The 20579-nt window shown below is 53.1% G+C and overlaps 1 protein-coding gene across 2 annotated transcripts in view; it reads right to left on the bottom strand.

Annotated features, from left to right (window-relative positions):
* TRIP10 (thyroid hormone receptor interactor 10) overlaps positions 1–20002 on the bottom strand; it is a 69106-nt gene extending 49104 nt beyond the window's left edge. For both annotated transcript variants that reach the window (XM_067560415.1, XM_067560413.1), the window contains exon 1: positions 19857–20002. In XM_067560415.1, coding sequence (XP_067416516.1) covers positions 19857–19880 — 24 coding nt within the window. In that variant the 5' untranslated portion in view covers positions 19881–20002. The remainder of the gene's footprint in view (positions 1–19856) is intronic.
* Positions 20003–20579: the final 577 nt, after the last annotated feature.

Genomic DNA, 20579 nt, shown 5'->3' on the forward strand with positions numbered 1-20579 from the left:
GCTACAGCCTGAACTAGCCTAGCTCCAACAGCCAGCCACGGGCTCTTGTTCCGTGTTGATCTGGCTGGATCTGTAAGCAGTGGGTCTGAAACTTTCCACTCCCATCACAAGCGGAAAGAGACCGGCGAGTCCTCCAACATTGCACATTTAATGATTCAGCTGCTCCCCACCCACCCCCTGTCCTACGCAAGATAAACAGACCAACTCGCTCCCAGGAATTGTCTCCACCGCAGTTTGGATTTATCCACTTGGAGAAACCGACTGGAAGCGCTCCATTTGCAGACACTACTCCAGAACAAAAGCCACTTTGCTCTGCAGTTCTCCCCCTCCCATTTATTCTGCCCCCTCCCCCACAAAAGCACAAGAGAGCCAGCACAAAGTCACCCTCTGCAGAGCATCAGCTGGTCCTTCTGCTCCCCCTCCCCAGAAATAGAACCCAGGAGTCCTGCCTCCCAGCCCCCACGCTCTAACCCACGAGACCCCCGCCACCCCCCAGAGCTGGGGAGAGAACCCACGTTTAAAAGGGGTCTCTCCCCTTTGAGACAATTCCCCAGCCCCCTTGACCAGCCGTAATAGATGCAAATTTCGTATACGATGCTGGAAACATTTCACGCTGGAGTCCAGCTGGTAGCCTAGTGGGGGGCGTGAAGTTCCAGCAGGGAGAACTCCCGCCCCACGGCAGGCAACAGTGGGAGCAGCCCAAAGAACACAGGAAACCTGCAAGTTGGTGTCACACTGGACTAAGATCCCAGCTGATCACAAAAGCTAGAGGGTCAGGCCGGGCCCGTGCTCGGATTGACGACCAACACCTGATATAAGTGGCACTCACGCTGGCCCTGCTGGATTTCTACATAGCGCCAGCGGACAGATAACGCCGTCCAAATTCCACTTCAAGTGATTCATTCTGCTGCCTGAAACCTCCCCCTAGGTACAACATTCTCCCGAGCTGATGTCTGGTTTTAGCTGCCGCACAGGAGTCAGCCTCGCACGCTCCGAGGAGACAGGCATGGGTTATTATCCTGCGGCACAGCTCTAGCCACGAGACAGACAGCCACCCAGAATTACAGCAAGGAGATGGCCTAGCAATCCAGCTTGCAATTCATGAGGAGTCTGCAGAGATCTGAGACGCTGCAGGGTCCTCCGGTCAAATCCTCAAGGGCTCAGGGGTTCTGGATGGAGTACACAACCTTAGAAACGAGATGCAAGCTTTTTAACAGCCAGGGAGCTGAGCCATCGAAAGAACGTACCTGTGGACGGAGTAGATCCTCCGTCGCCTGCAGTCTTTTAAATCAGGACTGGGTCTTTCTGCGAGAGACGCAATACCTCAAACAGAAGTTATGGGCTTCATACAGAAAGGATGCCTAGCCTGCGCTAGGCAGATGTCAGGCTAGAATGACTCCTTCTGGCGTTAAAATAGATCAGTCATCAGCAAAAACGTGCGGGCTTCACGGCAAACTCTCCACCGCCTGACCCACCTTGATCGAGAGCAGAGAAGCGTCCACATCGGCGGGCTGCAGGTTATTAGGCGTGTTACGGTAGCACCTAAAGGCCCCCAATTGAGGTCTTGTCCACATGGGGAAGTTGCACACGTTGAACTTAATTTGGTTCTTAAGCAGATCTCATTTGACAGGTGCAAATCCCCGCCGGCGTGCTCCAATTTTGGTTTTACTTAAGTGGGTTTGGGCTTTTTTCCGGTTTAGCACAATTCAGCTGAGAAGAGGATTAAATTCCACTGAGCTAAAAGCATCCAGCATGGGAGTTTGCACCCGTTCTAACTAAATCGGTTTAGAGTCGCACCTAATCTGGTGCAACTTTCTCATATGGATGAACCCAGAGATGTGTGTGTCCCCCAACTCCAATCCAGTGGCGTTGAGACAATTTTTATAGTGGGGAGGGGGGAAGCGGTTCTAAGAGCCATTGAACACAACAGTAAACCATGCATGATGGAAACCACTTCAAGCCAAGGGGTGCTGCCCCCCCGCCCAACCCCTGAGTTCCAATGCCCCATTCCTATCATGCCAAGTGCTGCATGAACACACAGTGCAAGGCAGTCTCTGTCCCTAAAAGTTTACAATCTAAATGGACAAGACAATGAAAGGACTCGCAGCCCCACTTTACAGCTGGGGAAATGCAGCCCTGAGAGAGGACGTGAGGGGCCCAAGGTCACGGAGGAGTAAGGGGCAGAGTTAGACACTCCTGAGCACCATGCATTAACCACAAGCTCACCCTCTCTTTGATGTGGTTGCACCAGCGGCCTTCTGAAAAAGACAAGAATCTCCACACAAAAATTGCTCCTGGAGATTCTAGCGATTCGCTGATCAACTTTTCCTCCCTGCCCTCTAAGTAGAAGGGGCCCTGGACTCGAAAGTTTCAGCTTGATTTACTGCTGACCTGTCGGACCTGGAGTCCTCCTGATAACAGATCAGATACGGCTTCCCCCCCCCCCACAAACACAAACAGGCATGCCAGTGAGCCTCCGCCCTGCCCCGGGGGACCCTATAGAGGGAGGAGGAGTGGACGGGGGGGGGGTGTTCTGTCTCCATGGTTAGTTCTGTTCTTGCAGGAGATGGAGGGGGGGAGGGGAGACGCCACACGTGGCATGAATTCTGGAGTCTCAGCCCAGTTCTCCGTGCCTGTGAATTGGGGTATGATTGCAGCAAGTCTTGGACCATCAGCTGGGCTGGATCTGAGCTAGTGATAAGAGTAAAGGGGCTCCATGGCTCATCCCTGACCTCCACCCCCAAATCAGCAAGCCCCCCGCCCCCGCATAATTACAGCAAGGTCCCCATCGCCAGCTCTTTCCCATCTCCAGTTTCCAAGCCAGCCAGTTCCCTAAGTCCAGCCCTTCCTATCCCAAGAGCCACTCCCAAAGTTTATGCAACCGGTCCAGTGGCATGCCAGCTCTACAAAGCCGTGAGGCCTCGAGTGCCCTTCCCTCGCTAAGGCTGGGAGGGCTGTTTTTGTCATCTCTGCCCGCTGTAGCAGCAGAAATCGATAGCCGGCTCCAATCCCAGCCAATCCCCGGTGCCAGGGAGGGGCCGTGCGCACTCAAAGCACACCTGCAGAACAGGCCAGCGAGGGCTGCAGTGCCCCTGGAGTCTCAGGATAAGCAAGAGGGGGAGCCTGGGAGAAGAACTGCAGTCTGGATAAACAGAGGCGGAATTCGAATGAGGCCAGGAGCACTGAGTCACTCAATCAGAGCCAGAGATCTGCATTGTTTGAACTAATCAGCTCAGCTGCCCCGTGCTCAGTTTCTGGACCGTCTGCCCTAGCCCTGAAATGGGACCGAGGAGCCGCCCCGCATCACACAGGGAGCCTGGCAGAGCCAGGAATTGGGGTCTCAGCCCAGCACTGTATCACAGCTGCTCCCACCCAAGAGCAGGGTCTATTGCGCCAGGTGCTGTACGTCCCCTTAGCTCTTCGGGGCAGACAGACTGTAAGCAAGAGACAGAGAAGACAAGGAAGTCCAATGGGAAGAGCAGGGAGGCCGGCAGGCAGGACTCCTGGGTTCCATGCCCAGCTCTGGGAAGCAAGCAGGATCTAGTGGGATCGAGCAATCAGATCGGGGAGTCCCAGCTCCCAGCTCCACTCCCAGCTCTGGGAGGGCAGCAGGGTTCAGTGGATAAAGAGGACAACATGAGCCAGAAGGCCGAGGTTTATTCCTCACTCCAAGAGGCTCACTCCAGAGGCTGCATGACTTGCCCACGGTGGTGGCACGTGCGGGTGTCTAGATCCTCATCTGGGCAAGGGTTAAGTAAGAGGAGCTGACCGATAACCCTCTGTGGCTCTCGAGTTTCAGAGCCCAGTATTTATACACAGCCTCGCTGCGCACCAGGCTTAGCACCTTCCAGCCAAGGACACCGCGCTCGCAAGTACACATGAATTTAAATCCGGGCGAGCGAAGGGTCAATTATCATTGCGATGGTGCCGAAACGGACACAGACAAAGAGAAATGACTTGCCCAAGATCGCACAACAGCTGGTCAGTTGCTGAGCCATGAATAGAACCCAGGAGTCCTGGCCCCCCTGCTCCAACCTACTAGACCTCACTACCTTTCCAGGGCCTGGCTAGAACCCAGGAGTCCTGGCTCTCAGTACCTCCCCCACTGCCGAAGCCACCAGACCCCACTTCCCTTCAAGAGGTGGGGGCAAGACACAGATGTCCTCGTGAGTCTACGCAGCAGGTTCCATGCCAGGCATCCTTCCCTCACCCCCTTCGCTCTGCAAAGTTTACGTTTAAGAGGAGTCCTTCCCTTGTTCAGGGCTGGGGGGGCCGGTCTCAACTTCCTGCTGTCTCTCTTCCCTGGCAGAGCAGGAATAAACACCGGCAGGAAGTGGAAATAAAGTCCAGATGTGGGATCCCCAGAAATGCCTGCTGCATCGTGGGGCTTTTCTCTTTAACCAGCCCCCACCCCTCCAAATCACTGCTGGATAGGATGGGGCTCGCTAAGGGCTCAGAGGCAGGAAGCTTTGGATTGGAAAGAGTATACCCTGGCAGGAAGGGTGGAAGAGATGATGCAGACTGGTCTGTCTCCTCCTCCCCCCCAACGAAGCCTGGAGAGGAAATTCAGCTCCCAGGCCAAGCGGATTAGAAACTTTATAATCATCTGTCACAACTCCCAGAATTGGGCAGTGGGGGGGGGGAGGGGTTGGCAGATGGGATGGAGGAGGAGAGACTGACAGAAGTCAGCTGGAAGTGTGTTCCTGAAGCAGATCCAGGCTGGTGTGGCTCAGATGAGAAGAGACCAGGCTTGTGCAAGTCCCTTCCCTGTGCCGTGCCTCAGTTTCCCCACCATCACCATCTGCAGGACGAGAGGAGCATCTTCCCTCCTAGGGAGGTTATGGGGCTTGCTCATTAACGGTTGTCCGGGGAAGCCCTGGTCTAAAAGGGATGTGAACATGCACAAGATCCATCACTCCAAGGTGCTTAACCATGCTCCTCCTTGCTCTCTGGGGCCGGGGCTGTCTCTTGCTAGATGTACGTGCAGCACCCAGCACACCGAGGTGAAATTATCCGGGGGTCAGATTAGATGATCATAATGGTCCCTTCTAACCTGAAAATCTATTAGTCTTGGTTGATGTCCCCAGGTGCTACAAATAAGGCACCAAGCTGGGCCCTGGGAGACGTCTGTTCAATTCCTAGCTCTCCCACTCTCTGAGGGACATTGGGCATACCACTTGCTCTGTGCCTCAGTTTCCCATTCTGCAAATATTAGCACTCCCCATTTCCCTACCTTCCAGGGGTGTTGGGTGATGCCACAGCAAAGGAGAGGGGCATATAAGAACGTAGCTAGAGGCCCTAATAGCGCTTTCCTTCCGCAAGCTCTCTGCTTCTACAGCAAAAATGTCTCTTTTGCAAACTCTGCCGGGATTCCTGCCCAATTCCTCTCGGCTGTCTGACCTGTTTGCGTCCGAAAAATAGCCCAAGACGGAGGCAGCTTCTTCTGGGCTCGGCAGAGCAGCCACCTCATTGAAAGGGAGACTCAGAGTGTGGGGGGTTTCTGTCAGAAAGAGAGAGAGATACAGGCACATGCTCTCCCATCCTTTAGTCCTAACCAAGGGGCCCTCGCTCAGTGCAAACAGGTGGTGGAGAACGGAACAGAGGCCGGATAAGGCTCTGATCTCTCCAGCCAACCCGAGAGTCGATTTTCAAAGGAGGGGGATCCAGCTCCAGGGCTCGTTAGAGGAAAGGCATGCAGAATGGGAACCTATTTCTCTGGACCCACCCCTCCTATTTCCTAGAATCTCCTCCTACCTGATGTGGCTGGGAACCAGCCCCCTGAGCGCCTCTGCTAGTGTGTGTGTGTGTTGGCACTGGTGTACCAAGACAAGTTACTCCCACGGTTGGGGCCCAATTCTGCCAATATTCCGCCCACCCATTCCTTCACACACCGCGGCTCTGTACAAGATCAGACATCCTCGATAGCTTGGAGTTAATAAGAACAGCTTTGTGGTTTAGAATCGGGCCTGAGAGGCAGGACTCCTGGGTTCTCTTTTTTTTTTTTTTTTTTTTTGGGGGGGGGGGGGGGGGGGGGGAGGTGTGGTGAGTCTAGTGGGTTAGAACATCTGCGTGGAAGGGACGGACACGACTCCTGGGTTCTATCCCTGGCTCTGGGAGGGGCCTGGGGTCTAGTGGTTAGAGCAGGGGGCTGGGAGCCAGGACACCTGGGTTCTATTCCTGCTCTAGGAAGGGAAGTCAACTGGAGCACGAAGATGGGAATAGAACTCAGCATCCTGACTAACTGCTAGGAGTCAGGACCCCAGGGCTCTATATTCCCCTGGTAAGTCTGCTGAACTGGGAACGTTAGACAAGTCACCTCCCTCTTCCAGGCCTCAGTTTCTCCTCCCATCCTTTATCTATTTAGACTGAGACAGGGACTGTCCCTCACTCAGCGTCTGTGCAGCACCCAGCACAATAGGCCGCTGATCCCAGTTGGTGTTTCCAAGCAACAAAAAAAATCAATCAATCAATCAATCTCTTCCCCACCTAGGATCTATTTTAAGACACACATGGCAAACGAGGGACCCATTCAGGCTGAGCAAGTCGTCCCCCCAAAACACACCCACACCCCATTGCACTGCCTTCTGAGACTGTCATCTCACATACACTGAGAATCAATAGTTTCTACACAGTATCGGACCACAGACTCTTAGAGGCATTTTTATCTTTCCCAATAAAGTCTTTGTTACACAGCAAAGATCACCCAATAGGCCTCACAATAGACAGGGCAATTAGGGCCATTGTATTGGAAGTTGGTTATCAAGGGATACCACTGGCCAGATTAAGTTGAAACCCGGAGATTAACAGAGCAAAATCAGCAGAGCTATGGCCAGGAGGAAGATTGCTCACACTGGATATTGCCTAGACTGGGATTTTAGATACCAGTTTAACTTCCACCAGCACAAACCCCTTAGCACAGATGTGACTTTCAAGACCAGAAGAGCTCGGTGCGGCTCGAAAGCATCTCTCTTTCACCACCAGAAGGTGGCCTGATAAAAAGATGTTAATCCTCACCCAGCTTGTCTCTCCTGTCCTGGGACCCACAGGGCTACAATTGCCCAGAGTCGTGATGAATTCTCCATCACTGCCAATTTTTAAATCAAGATGGGAGGTTTTTCTAAAAGCTCTGCTCTAGGAATTACTTTGAGCAAGTTCTGTGGCCTGTGTTTTACAGGAGTTCAGACTAGAGGATTTGAAGGCCAGAAGGGTCCATTATGATCTATGAATTTACGAACCACACACCATTCCGCAGCTAGGATAAACCACAGAAGAGTTTCTCTTAGGCGCAAAAAGGTGCCTTTGGCGTAAACCACATCTACGCTACGGGGTGGCTGAAACCCCAACATAAACAAGGCCTTCCATGAGATCTGGTCCATTTCACAGGAAGGAAGGATGGATCCAGTGGTGAGGGGCATGCCCTGGGACTTGGGAGACCCGGGTTGAACGCCCCCGTTCTGCCACAGACTCCGTGTGACCTTGGACATGACCCGTGTGACCTTGGGGTGACACTTCAGGTATGTCTGTGCCGCAATCAGAGATGCATTTGCAGCATGTGTCGCCCAAGCTTAGAGCAGGCTGGGTCACTAGTTCCGAGACAGATGGTCAATTGTTGGCCCGATATTTTAGAGCACGGATTTATTAGAACAGGAACCAAAAAAGGTAAGAATCTCCAATAGCTTTAGATAGATCCTTCCTCCTCATTACAGAAAAAGGTTACTTACCAGGACTATTTTAACCCCAAAATAAGCAGAGCACGGGCATGAATTCTAACAAAACCCGTACGAACGTCCCCAGCATGCAGGCAGAAAGGCAGGCCGCTGTCTGCACGAGGGCATTCTTGCTGGGATATTTGACCGTTGTCAAATAATAGGCAGTCAATCGACCCACTTGCTAAATCCACCTGAAATAAGCACAGGCTCCCTCTCTGAGTCCCCCCCCCCAGGCTATCCTTGGAGCAGCTAAGCACATTCACTGCTATTGGGACCCGAGCCGGATTAAAGCTAGTCTCAGGTACATGCTGCCAGTGCCATCAGACCTCCCATTGCGTAGCCGGACCCCTAGCCTGCGCGCCTCCATAACATGGGGGCAACAGCACGTCCCTGCCTCAGCCTCACAAGAGGGGGGGACGTGAGGCTAAATACATTAATGAGGGAGACGAGAGGGGAGCCACCTCTAAAACTCAATTTATGGACATGAGTCTATGCTCCATCCATTCAACAGTGAGTCTTCTAGCCTGATTTCCAAGACTGCCTCCAGATGCTTCAGGAGAAGAAATCCTGACGTTATTATTTGTATTACTGCGGTGCCTCGAAGACCCAGTCCAGAGCAGGACCCCCTTGTGCTCGGAGCTGTACAGTCACAGAGCAAAAAGACAGTCCCTGCCCCAAAGAGCATGCAGTCTAAGCAGGGAGGGGACAACTTGCCCCAGGGTAAGTTTCCACCTAAGCCCAATAGCAAGGTTCTCAGCCCTTCTAAAGCGATTGATTATTTGTTCCTTTCTCCCGATTTCAACTCCAGCTATTCCCTCATCCACATCCATACCCAGTCCCTTCTAGGATCCTGCTGCACATTTGGCTTCCATGAAATCCAATGGTCATGAGTTCCATAGGCTAGTTGGGTGGGGAAGGGAGTTGTTTCCTTCCCTGGGAAAATAACGGAATGTGTAGAAACCTGGGAACTTATGGAAATCTAGAGTAGAGAAGACAACAGAGAGCAGGGGTCAGATATAAATGTTAGCGCATCTTTTACTGTGACAAGCTGGACCATCTGAATAAGTTAAGTGGCTTGTGAGATGCACTAATTTTAAAGGGTTGGTTTTGTGATTGTTTGAGAAGGGGAAATTATGGCTTCATTTTTGTCTCCCCCACAGGGGGGATTCAAAAAGCCACCAGACCTACATTCCCACACACAGAGCTGCAGCCCCAAAATCCATCATGGTAAGATTTAATGGGGCCGTTGCCTCCCTCCTCCCCGCACCTCGCTGTCCCAGTCCTCCGGGAAGGGCTAATCGGGGATGAGGATAATCATATTAGCAACAACACACATAACACAAGGGATTTGCAAGCAAGTAAGGAAATCCACCCAGCACTTCTGCAGAGAAAGGAACAAGGAGCCAGGGTTTAAATCAGTGGTTCTCACTCTGCAGCCCAATCAGCACACAGCTGCGGCCCATGTGAGAGAGTTGGAAGGGACCTCAGGAGGTATCTAGTCCAACCCCCTACTCAAAGCAGGACCAACCACAACTAAATCATCCCAGCCAGGGCTTTGTCAAGCTGCACTTTAACCACCTCTAAGGATGGAGATTCCACCACCTCCCTAGGTAACCCACTCCAGTGCTTCACCCCCCTCCTAGGGAAAACGTTTTTCCATAATACCCACCCTAGACCGCCCCCACCGCAACTTGAGACCGTTGCTCCTTGTTCTCCGAGTCCAAGCAGTCAACACCTTGGTATTTTTGCTCCTGAGCTCTCTCCCGCTGCAGTCAAACACAGAGTGTGTGTGGGGGTTGCGGGGGTTCAAATAGCCCAGAGGAGGCAGAATAATGCAGCACTAAGATTGATTCTATTTATGCTGCTTCAGACAGGAACCACTCTCCCCCCTGCAACACCACAATCTTCCGTAGCCCTTTTAATGGCCATTACCCAGGAGGGCAGAAAGAACCATAAGGCTGCCATTAAAAAGAAACAAACAAAAAAACCACAAACCAAGGTCAAACCACCATTAAACTTCTGATAATAAGATTAGGGACACTGCAAACACAGGTCCTATTTACGGCACCCAAAGTGGCCGTTAAAAGGGACACAGCTGTCTTTGCTGGTACAGGGCATTGCTCAGGCCAAAATTTTTCCCCAGCTCAAAGCAGGGGGATTAAATAGGCGGCTTGATTTTCAGTGCATCGCCGTGCTGCGAGTTGCAGGTGCTAAAGCTTTTAGACGTTAACCCAAAAGGCCCTTTTCTGCAGCAGGAGACCGACAGCATCGGTGCAAACAGGCTACGCAGATTTTTAACCTGGTGGAGACTGAAGCAGAAGCAGCAAACCGCACTGCTGCAAATCCCAGTTTAGAACAGCGTACCCTGTCTACCAGCAGTGGTGCCTAGTGGTTATGGCACTGGATTGGGAGTCAGGAGACGGCGGCTCTGTTCCGGACTCTGCTACTGACTTGCTGGGAGCCCAAGAGCTACTCACTTTCCCCGCTCGAGGCCTCGGTTTCCCCTCCCACCCTCTGTCTATTTGATTGGAAGCTCCTTGGGGGCAGGAACTGTTTCTCCAGTATCTAGCATGATGGGACGCTGATTTCAGTTGGGGTCTGTAGGGCTGACTAGAATACTATTATGAATCATGGTTCTTGCAGTGGTGCCTAAGGATCAGTTAAGATCAGGGCCCCATTGTGCCTGGCCCGGCACAGACACAGCATGAGACAGTTCCAGCCCCAACTGCGATCAGGCCCCCTGTGACAGGTGCAGAACAGACGCACAGCCAGAGACGGTCCCTGGCCCCAAAGAGCTCAGAATCTTAACACCAACCCCTTGCTTGGTGTAGCTAGACGGGACACTGATGGCTGTAGAATCGGTGCAAATCCTCAGAGCAGATATTGCCTCCGGGGCTCAGCTCTGAGAGGGGGAAATTCCTCATGGGCCCCTCCTCCAAGCCCCGGGTGGAGAAAGGACCTACAAAGATGGGATTTTTGCTCATTATAGCGGAAGTAGTCGTGGGGTTGCATCGGAGAGCCGTTCGTTTGGCTGGAGGGCATTTAAAGCCCCTTAGCAAAGGAAGGAGGATCATCAGGTCCAAAAAGCCACAGCTTTACAACATCGGCTCCTCAGATTTCCAGACTTCTAGCGGCTTAGGCTAGGGCTCCCGTGTAGCCACTCCATGCTGACAGGAGAAAGCTTTCCCACCCGTGTAATTAAACTGCCCCTAACCAGCAGTGGTAGCTATGCCAGCCAGAGAGCATCTCCCGCCAACAAAGCACTGTCCACACGCCGGCTCTTTTGTTGGTCAGGTGTGTGGGTTCCCCCCGCCCCACGGCCCTGACCGACAAAAGTGTTACTGACAGAAGTTTTAGTGTAGACAAAGCCTTAGACTGGTGACAATTAACTTTCCGCGGCTGTCAGCACTGCAGAGCTGTTACAGCCAGCGTGAAGCAGCAGGCTATCACCCTGCATTGATTGCGAAGTAGCACATGCCCTGTGGCAGTGAAAAAATTAATCCAGTGGGGATGGAGAAAGGGAGGGAGATGGGTCCAGGGGAGACGGAGGGAGTGCACTATGGACTGGGGGTCAGGGAGGGAAGGGCGAGAGGGCCGATCTACCCCTGGGGAGGACAGATGGAGAAGAGAAGCGTTGTTTAGTTCCAAGGCAACAAATCGCTAAGATCCATGGAATCAGGGCTCCCGAGTTCTATTCCCAGCCCTGCTAGTGACCTCAGGCGAACCACATCTCCTCACAAGGCCTCAGTTTCCCTTTCCTTTTCGCTTATCTCTTTAGATTGTAAGCTATCTGGGGTGGGCTGAGGCTACGTCTACATTAGGAGCAGTAGAAAACCAGCACACTACACCGGCAAAGCCCTCCTAGCGTGGATGCAACTATACCGGCAAAGCTGCACCTGGCACCACTATGTTAAATGCACCCCGAGTGAAACGCTTTCGCCCGTACAGCTGCGTCCACACTTGGGGCTTCTGCTGGCACAGCTGTCGGTCAGGGGTCACACCTCTTCACAACCCTAACTGACATAGCTTTGCCGACAGAAGCCTGTAGTGTAGACACAACCTTACTAGGGGTTCGGATTGCCTAGGGGTGCTGCTGTAATACAAATCAATAGAAATAAAGTCAGGCTCTAGGTGTCTCAGGTATAAAAAAGGGACAGAATTTTTTGCTTAAAGGATTGCCGCCCATCTAAAAGATGAGTCGTTTGCATCTGAATTCCCCCCTCCCATTGTTACATGCAACACCCAAGGGCTGTTACAGTTTAAAGGTAGAAAACAATCCTCCCCTGATCTACCTGATGCACCGGAGCACACTTTGAATCCAGTCAGTTTCAGCAGTTTTCCCCTGCAGCTGTCTTTTACACATCAGCAAGGGGAAGAGACATTCCTTTTAAAAAAAGAAGACAGCAAACCGATTGCAAAATCACAGTAAGGAGCAGGGAGGAGGTTGCAAGCACCTGGAAGAGGTGAAGCTACAGTTAACACTTAAAATTGCCTCGATTAGCTACTAAAGATAGGAACTGCCATGATGGCTAAAATTCACAATCCATCCAGCCCAGTATCCCGTCTCTGCAGGCGCACCACTCTTTAGAAGAAGGCCCAGGAAACTGCAGTTCTTGGGCATCCTAGCAAGGGGTCAGGAAGAACCTTGCCCTGGGGATAGGGTGCGTCTTCACTGCACACTTAATTCTGGTGATCAGCACCTGGGTCTGAGCAGCCTGGGTACCCCAGGCCAGGTGTGAGCTGCCATACCACACAGTCCTACAGCAGTGACTGCGTCCCCACTGCTGCCGTCCTTACCCGTGTCAGTAGGACATCTGGGGGCACATCTCACGGTCCTCTGTGCTGCAGTACACTCCATGAGTCTTCCCCCAGTGAATAGTGGGAGAATCCGGCCGTCCTCCTGGGCGCACAGGGGAATTGAGGGGCAGGCACTGGAGGACCAGGAGCACTGGAGTGATTTTTAGCCTGTGTCCCATTGCTCTGTGGCCGGGTTCCAGCCCAAGTGAATGCCTGAGCTGTGAAATTGACAAGAAATCTGGCAGCTAGAGCCCAGCTGACCTGGCAAGAAGCCTGGGTGGTTTCTGGGGCTCCCAGAGGGAACAGGGAGGTGGGGGGGGGGCAGCCTGTTGGGAGCCCAGGAGCCTGTGGGGCAGCCGGCCAAGGAGCTGTCAGCAGAGCTGAGAGACGGGGCTCTGAGCTCCCCACACTGCCCCTCTTAGGTGGGTACAAGTGCTCCTGGTGAGATTGACTTACAGTTCTAGTGTAGACATACCCTATAGCCACGCTGAGAATAGAACCCAGGAATCTGACTCCCAGCACCCACTGCTCTGACCACTAGACCACACTGTCCCATAATCCCAACTCCCACCCTTTCCCCTCCTCCAACTACTACAGATCTCTGCTTCCCTTCAGAATCATCACATTTCAGTTTGAGAACCCTTATCCAAAAGCTGTTGACTTATTAAAAGCCATCCGAGAAGGTTCCTTTACCCCTCCCTCCACTTTCAAGATTTCGGATCAGAGATAAAACAACCAGGCTTCAGAACAGGATTGATCTTGTGTGCAGAAGATTTAAGAACCAAAAGCAAGAGGCCAAAGGCAGGGCAGGGGGGGAGCCACAACACATTGCAACAGATTTCTGCCTTCAAAAGTTTCCGAGCGGGCTTAAAATTAAGAGCCCGTGGGATCGTGGTGCTAAGGCTCAGAGATGTTTGAACTGCTAAGGGGCAAATTGGTTCCGCCGAGATTTGGAGAAGCCAGTGCAAAAGCAGCACAACACAAAAATAAAAATAAAAGTTCCCTGAAAACTGATCTTGCCTTGCTGGAAGCTGAGACCTGCGTTAGTTGCTCTAATTGATTGTTCAGATGGCAGCAGCCTAAAGTGACCCCATTTCTCATCTCATCCCCTCTCAATGCATCATTTGGGGAAAGTAACCCACCTAATAGCATCATCTTCCCCGTACTTGGCGTGTTGCGCTCCCCTGGTGACTGCATGGGTTTGGACAGAACTAAAAGGGCCAGAGCTTCATTTACACTGAGGCCACTTTTACATCCCCAGGCAGCCAAAAGAAGCCTTAAAGTTGGCGTAAGTGTTAAGAGAACTTGGTGCGAGAAACAAGTCCAGATTTCTCTTATGCTATCAAATCCAAGTTTTGACCACATCTGGAATTCACCCCAATGTCAGCCGGGCCAGTGTAGCCAGGGCAAAACTGCTATTAGCCCAGGGGGTGCTGACCCCTAACTGGAAACCAAGGATTAGTCTCAGCTTTCGGCTTCTTACCCTGTCCGGAGGCTCTGCAGTGGGTGCAGCTGCATTGGAAGGGGGTTTCCAGCCAGCTTGACCTGTGGCCAATAGTGACTTCACAAGTGGCCTATCTGGCTGAGCTCGTGGGGTATTGTGGGATAGCAGTGGAGGACCAGCCCCACGCTGGTCTCAACACACTCCACTCGACGGTCCCAGCCTGCAGCACAACCAAGATGCTATTTATTAGTGTTCAGACACACAGGGACGTTATTCCAGAATAAGGTAGGATGTGGATTTCACATGCTTTGGCTATTCTGGAATAAAAGCATCCACATAGGGAGTTTATCCAGATTAGCTATTTCAGTCAATTTCTCCATATAGACAAGCCTTTAGTAGTACATTACAGTAGCGCTGATAAATTTTAGCCTCAACCAAGGCCCTGCTGTGTTGGGCACCATGCTTCCACCTAGTAAGAAAGTTCCTACCCCAAAGAGCTTCTCAAGAGACACAAAGGAAGGATTCTTATTTTACAGATGGGAAACTGAGGCACAGATTAAATGACTTGCCCAAGGTGACAGTATGGGGCAGAGGCAGGAATTGAACCCAGATCTTCCTCATTGCAGTCCAATGACTTAACCACAAGGCCACCCTTCCTCTCAGTCCACAACCCTTCCTCCCCACCCACCTCCTGCAGTCCTCACACGCTCTATAAAGCAGCTACTAACCTCACTCAACAGGACTGGTTCCTAGGCCATAGTTTGATACAATCCCTGCGGGGAAGGCCCCTCCCTGGTGTCAAATGCACCTAATCTGCCTCACAACACCAACCAGAGGCAGACGGGGCTTGCTCAGGGAAGAGGAAGCCAGCGATACCATCCATCCGTGAAGTTGCACAATAAACAAGGGACATTAGAAGGCAGCAGCCTAGCACCCACTAGAGACGCCAGAGTGAAAGCCCCCAGAACTGACACAGCGGCAAGGCTAGCTCCAAATACAGCCCACCCACTGGGCTGGGACCCTCTGTAGGGATGAGATCAGTCTCCAGGGCCCATTCAATCCATGTGTCTCTGCTGATGCTGATGGAGTTAAATTAGGACAGTGGTGGGGGAGGTTATGTGAAACAGACACCTGCTCCCTGAGAACTCAGCTGATTTGCCCAGACACAGGTCAGAAGACCCCCCCCCCCCAACATTCTGATCCTTCAGTCTGACCTCCCACATCACAGGCTGCAGAATCCCACACAGCCGTGGGGCCTAGCGGCTAGCGCACGGGACCAGATCTCAGGAGACCTGGGTACTATTCTCAGTTCTGACACAGGCCTGCTGGGTGACCTTGGGCGAGTCACTTCCCCGCCCTGTGCCTCAGTTCCCCCCCCCCGCCGTCCAATGAGGATTATGACACGGCCCTTCCTTCGTAAAGCACTTCGAGGTTTGCCGACGAACAATGCAGTAGAGCAACTTGGTATTATTATTACTGCTCAGTGAAAGCCACCCCTGCGTCGCACACACCCAGGGGCAGCTCGCTCCTTAGCGATGAGGCTCTGGCATTAAAGGCAGAACCATGCATCACCCTGTGCTCCCATGGCACCAGGGACATACTCAGGTTACCAGCCAGTAGTTTCCCCACGGACAGCCTGTCCTCCAAATACCGTCCCCTTCACAAAGGACTAAGCCTGGGGGTTGCCATGAGGAATCCTCCGCTCCCTCCCCACCCCCTCCCCGGATAAATTGTTTTACTGCCCCCAGTCACAGCCTCTGATCCACACCCACCCTCTGTTGAGCATACAAAGTGTGAGTCAGTCTCCATGGCAACTCAGGCTAGGGCTTCTCCTGGCAGAAGCCAGATTCAATGGGCAAGGGCTTGTGGAGGAGAGGCCATCGGGATCCCTGGGTTCTGCAGACACACGGGAGACCTGCAAAAATTGACCAGCTGCACCAAACCTGTGAGCAAAAGACAAGCCCCTCCACCACCACCAGCAAGGTATAAGGCAAGACAGAGACACACACACACACAGACACGCTGCTGGGGGAAAGAGGCTCTTGCTGGGATTCCTACACTGGGCCAGTTAAAAAGGACTTCATCTCTCCCCTCAGCTTAGAAGATGAGCTCTGCAGAAGTGCCTAGTAAATAGGAACATCTGCTGGAAACAGGGGGCTCTCTCACACCCTGCAAACAGAGCTTACATGGTGAGGCCGGTTTGCTATGCCACCCGCTCCTTCCCACCTCTATTTGTTTGAGATTTGGAGAGGCCCAAGGCCTAGGAGCCCCAAATCCCGCTGTGCTGCTCCTCACTGTCCCACCTGCCCCGCCCTGCCCAGCAGAGGAAAGGGTCCCCTTTCAGGGATGAGGGCCACAGGGCTCCCCAACAGCAGCTGTGAAACTTACTAGTCTTGTTAATTTCATTACAGCTGCTGTGGGCAGAGGCGGGCCCCCAGCAACCACCCCCTGCACCCAGCACCAGGTCTCCTTGGGCTACAAAACTTTTAACGGAACACATGAACTCTGCAAAAGTCGATGGCTCAGGGTCATTCCACCCCCCACCCTCAAAGTCTCATCAAGAAGAATTTCCCACCTACCCACCTGGGAGAGGCATTTCCCCAACACCTCCCAAACACATTCACAAAAGCAATAAATAAAAAAAAGCAAGGGGAGATTCTTTCAGCAGACAACCAACGTCACTGCATCCGCACCATTTCCAGGGGGACAAGGTAGCCACATTTGCTAGACAGAGACATATTAACTACCGAGAGTGAAAAGGAACCTTTTCCATTCACAACAGGTTCACTGGATTTCTTATACCTTCCTCAGAAGCATCTGGTACCATCAGACAGGACATTAGACTAAACGAATCCCTGTCCAGATATGGAATACCAGTACTTTTGATAGCGAGGAGTGTTTTCCCGACACACAACCCCTTTGCTTTACGCTTTGAGGGTACGAACTTGTAAAGAAGATTCCATAAGGCCAAGATGGACAGACGTGTGACAACACCCCAGCTTTACAAGGCGAGGAAGTTCCAGGATTGCCTACTTGCACAGTTTTTTCAAGAGTGTCATATCATCTGTGGGTTTTCTTAAAGCTCCAATTTCTGGCATCAATAAACTACATGAGAATCTTTTTCTTTTTTCATTAAAATAAAAAAGGGTTCTAGCCCTCACGGCTGCAGATAGAAGCTTGCAAATCTGAAGCACATGCACCTTAAGGGCTCAGGAACCAAAAGACAAATCAAGTGCCCCCAAAAGTTATTTTTTACAAGAGTGGGCTGTGGGTTTTTTTTAATGCTCAGAGTTAGCAGTGCTGCAGATGCAGTTTGCAAGTGGCAATCCGGGCAGGAGAGCATCCCACACTGCTTCTTCCTATGGGAAGCAAGGAGAAAGTTGAGTATGTTTGTGTGTAGGAGGTGAGGGGCATAAAAGCCTGGCTTATTGCACATTCTTCCACCAGAAGTTCGGCCAGGTTGTAAACATGGAACATGCTTGATCCCACCCAACTCATTAGTATAAACAGGCTCATTTCTCCTCCTCCCCCACCCAAAGCGCACAGATCCACAACTAAAACTGCCAAACAGAATACAGTAGGCCCTATGTAAACGCTTGATGGAATTTAGCAATGGATTAACAGATCACGCAGCGCTTTGCGGATAGGAAGCAATTATTACGCGCAGACACCGGTTCTATAGCGTCTTTCAAACAGGGATCAAAGTAGCATTATGAATTAAACCTCACAATCCCTCCCCCGCCGCCAAGGTATTAATCCCATATTACAGACAGGGAAACTGAGGCACAAAGAGGTTAAAGGACTTGCCTTCCCCAAATCACAAGGCAAGGCAAGGAGCAGAGTCAGGAAAAGAACCCAGGGGTCCTGGCTACCAGCCCTACCATTCTAGCCACTAGAGGCACACACCATCCCGAAGCTGGGGAGGAAAGCTAGGAGGAGTCCCAGCTGCCAGTTCCCTGCACTAGCCACAACCCCTCCTAGAGCTCACAGTAGCTACTAGCCACCCCCTCCCCTTGGTCACCACTAGGCTTCCCAGCGCCCAGTGCTAGGAAATAGAACCCAGGAGTCCTGTTCTAACCACTCCTGCATTGCTCAGGCATGCGTTATAAAGGAGTCCCCATTTCATAGAGGCAGGAGCAAGACAGGAGCTGTTGGCCAGACAGACAAAAGCAAGAAACATCTGAGTACCCATAGACCCGCCTTGCCAGGGCAAGTACTCCCAGCCACATCTGCTTTTGCCCAGGCAGGGGTGGGCACTGAGAACTCCTCCCCCACCAAAAGCAACACATGACATTACTGAAGTGACCCAGCTCAAACTACAGACCAATTTGAGATTAACTAGATTAGAGACAGACAACTCTTCGGAGGACAAAGGCAGTTTTTCAGATGCTTCCTGCCCTGTCCTGTCCCCACTCCCCAGTGACAGGGGAACAATATTTATAGTAGGGGCACTAGAGCCATGGAACAAAACTGTAAACCCCGATCTATGACAGAAATCACTTCAAGCCAGGCGGTGCTGCTGCATGCCCAGCACCCCAGCCCCCTTCTCCTCCAGGCCAAGGGAAGCCACGATCCCCAAAATCACGGAGAAACTTCTGGAGCATAACAACAAAAATGCTCCTGGGAGAAAACGACACAGTACAATTACACATGCAAACTCTTAAACCAAAGGACCACAAAGAGAAGCAATTGACGCACCCAGGCCAGGGGTAAGGAAGAACTCTGTCCTGGGTTAGATTCAAAGTCAACTCTCCCCAGCAGCTTTCCCCCTTTACAAGCCCATCACAAGAAAAGGGGTCAACCAAAAATGTGCCCCCTGCCCATGCAAAAGTGGATAGAAACCCCCCCACTACTGACAAAACACCCCCCCCCAAAATGCTCATAGCAAGGTATAAATGTGAACCCCCAAGATCTACAGGTAGGTTGCTTTAAAATCAGGGTGTCTCCATTTTTTTGATCTGGGAGGCACAGACCTAAGCGGTTCATAGAGGGGATGGGGGGGGACGTGCATCCCATCAGACCCAGTGGCTCTTCACCATCCCACAGAATCTAAGGGGGTTGTGGGGGGGAAATAAATTACATGCCCTCACACACACCCCAACCCACACACCCCGTTTCAAGGCTGGGGAATTCCCTCACCAGGAAGTGTGTCTATCCCCTGGGGGAAAAGGGGGGGAGAACAGCCACCCCCACACTGAGTGCTGGATGGAAATAAGGGCTCCCTCCTCCCGCACCCCCCATAGCGCGGGGTGGGAGAAAGTCAGAGCTAAGCTGGGGCGGGAGAAGCAGCAGCAGCCCCAGTGGAAAGGGGGCGGGGGGGGTGAGGAAGTAAGAAGGAGGGAAGGGAAAAGTGAGAGAGATTTGGGGGATGATCGCAAGGAAAAGGGGCTTAGATGGGGGGAGAGAAAACCAGAATAAAGGGGGACCAGGCACCCAGGAATGGGAACCAGGGAAGAGAAGGAACTGGAGGGAGAGACGAAAGGGGGGGACCCCGGGAACCGGGGGGGCGCGAAGGAGGAAACCCAGCCCAAGGGATATGGGGCACCGGGGGGGAGGGGGAAGAAAGGGGACATGGGGGAAGAGGGGAGCCCAGCCCAAGGGATATGGGGCACCGGGGGGGAGGGGGAAGGAAGGGGACATGGGGGAAGAGGGGAGCCCAGCCCAAGGGATATGGGGCCAGGAAGGGGACATGGAGGAAGAGGGGAGCCCAGCCAGGAACATGGGGGGCAGGAAGGGGACATGGGGGGCAGAGGGAGCCCAGTCAGGGGAGATGGGGCGAGCCCAGCCCTACTGTCTACTTTAAGGACGGGGGGGCGGGAGGGATTTGGGGCGGGGGGGCCCGGCCCAGCCCCGGGAGGGGGCGCGGAGCCCCGAGGAAGGGGGGGGGCGCGCCCAGCCCCGCTCACCCACAGCTCGGTGCCCCAGTCCATGCTGGCGGCGCCCGCTGCCCCCGCCGCGGCCCGAGCCCGGATCCGCCCGCGCCACCGCCGCCGCCGCCTCCCGCTCCGGGCTCGCCTGGCTCACAACATCGCAGCGCGGCGGGCGCTGCTGACTCCCGCTGCCGCTGGGCCGGGCAGGCCCCCGCCCCCTGCTCCTTAAAGGGACAGGGACCCCGCCCAGCCCGGCCCTGGGGGACCCCGCACGGCTCCTCTAGCGAGAGGGGAACCCCCCGCACCGCCCGATAGGGAAAGGCGTGTCCCGTCCCCCCACGCTGTCACCTATAGAAAAGCGTGTTTCCCCACTGGCCCCTATAGAGATCTGTGAAACACCTTCCCCGCCGCCCCTATAGGGAAGGACATCCCCCCCCCCCCGTCCCCTATAGAGAGAGGGGAACCACTGTCCCTTATAGAGAAGAACATTTCCTCCACTGGCCCCTATAGAGAGACGGGAACCCCCACCCCATTGCCCCGACAGAGAAGGGCATTCCCCCACTGCCCCCTATAGAGAGAGATACACCCCCCCCCCCACTGGCCCCTATAGAGATATGTGAATCCCCCACACTGTCCCTATAGAGAAGGGCATCCCCCCCTTTGGCCCTTATAGAGAGAGGGGAACCACTGTCCCCTCTAGAGAAGAGCATTTCCTCCACTGGCCCCTATAGACAGATGGGAATCCCACACACTGCCCCC

This window comes from Emydura macquarii, unplaced genomic scaffold (genome assembly GCF_026122565.2).
Source record: "Emydura macquarii macquarii isolate MOO-44397 ecotype Brisbane River unplaced genomic scaffold, CSIRO-AGI_Emac_v2 contig_2292, whole genome shotgun sequence".
Classification (NCBI taxonomy): domain Eukaryota; kingdom Metazoa; phylum Chordata; order Testudines; family Chelidae; genus Emydura; species Emydura macquarii.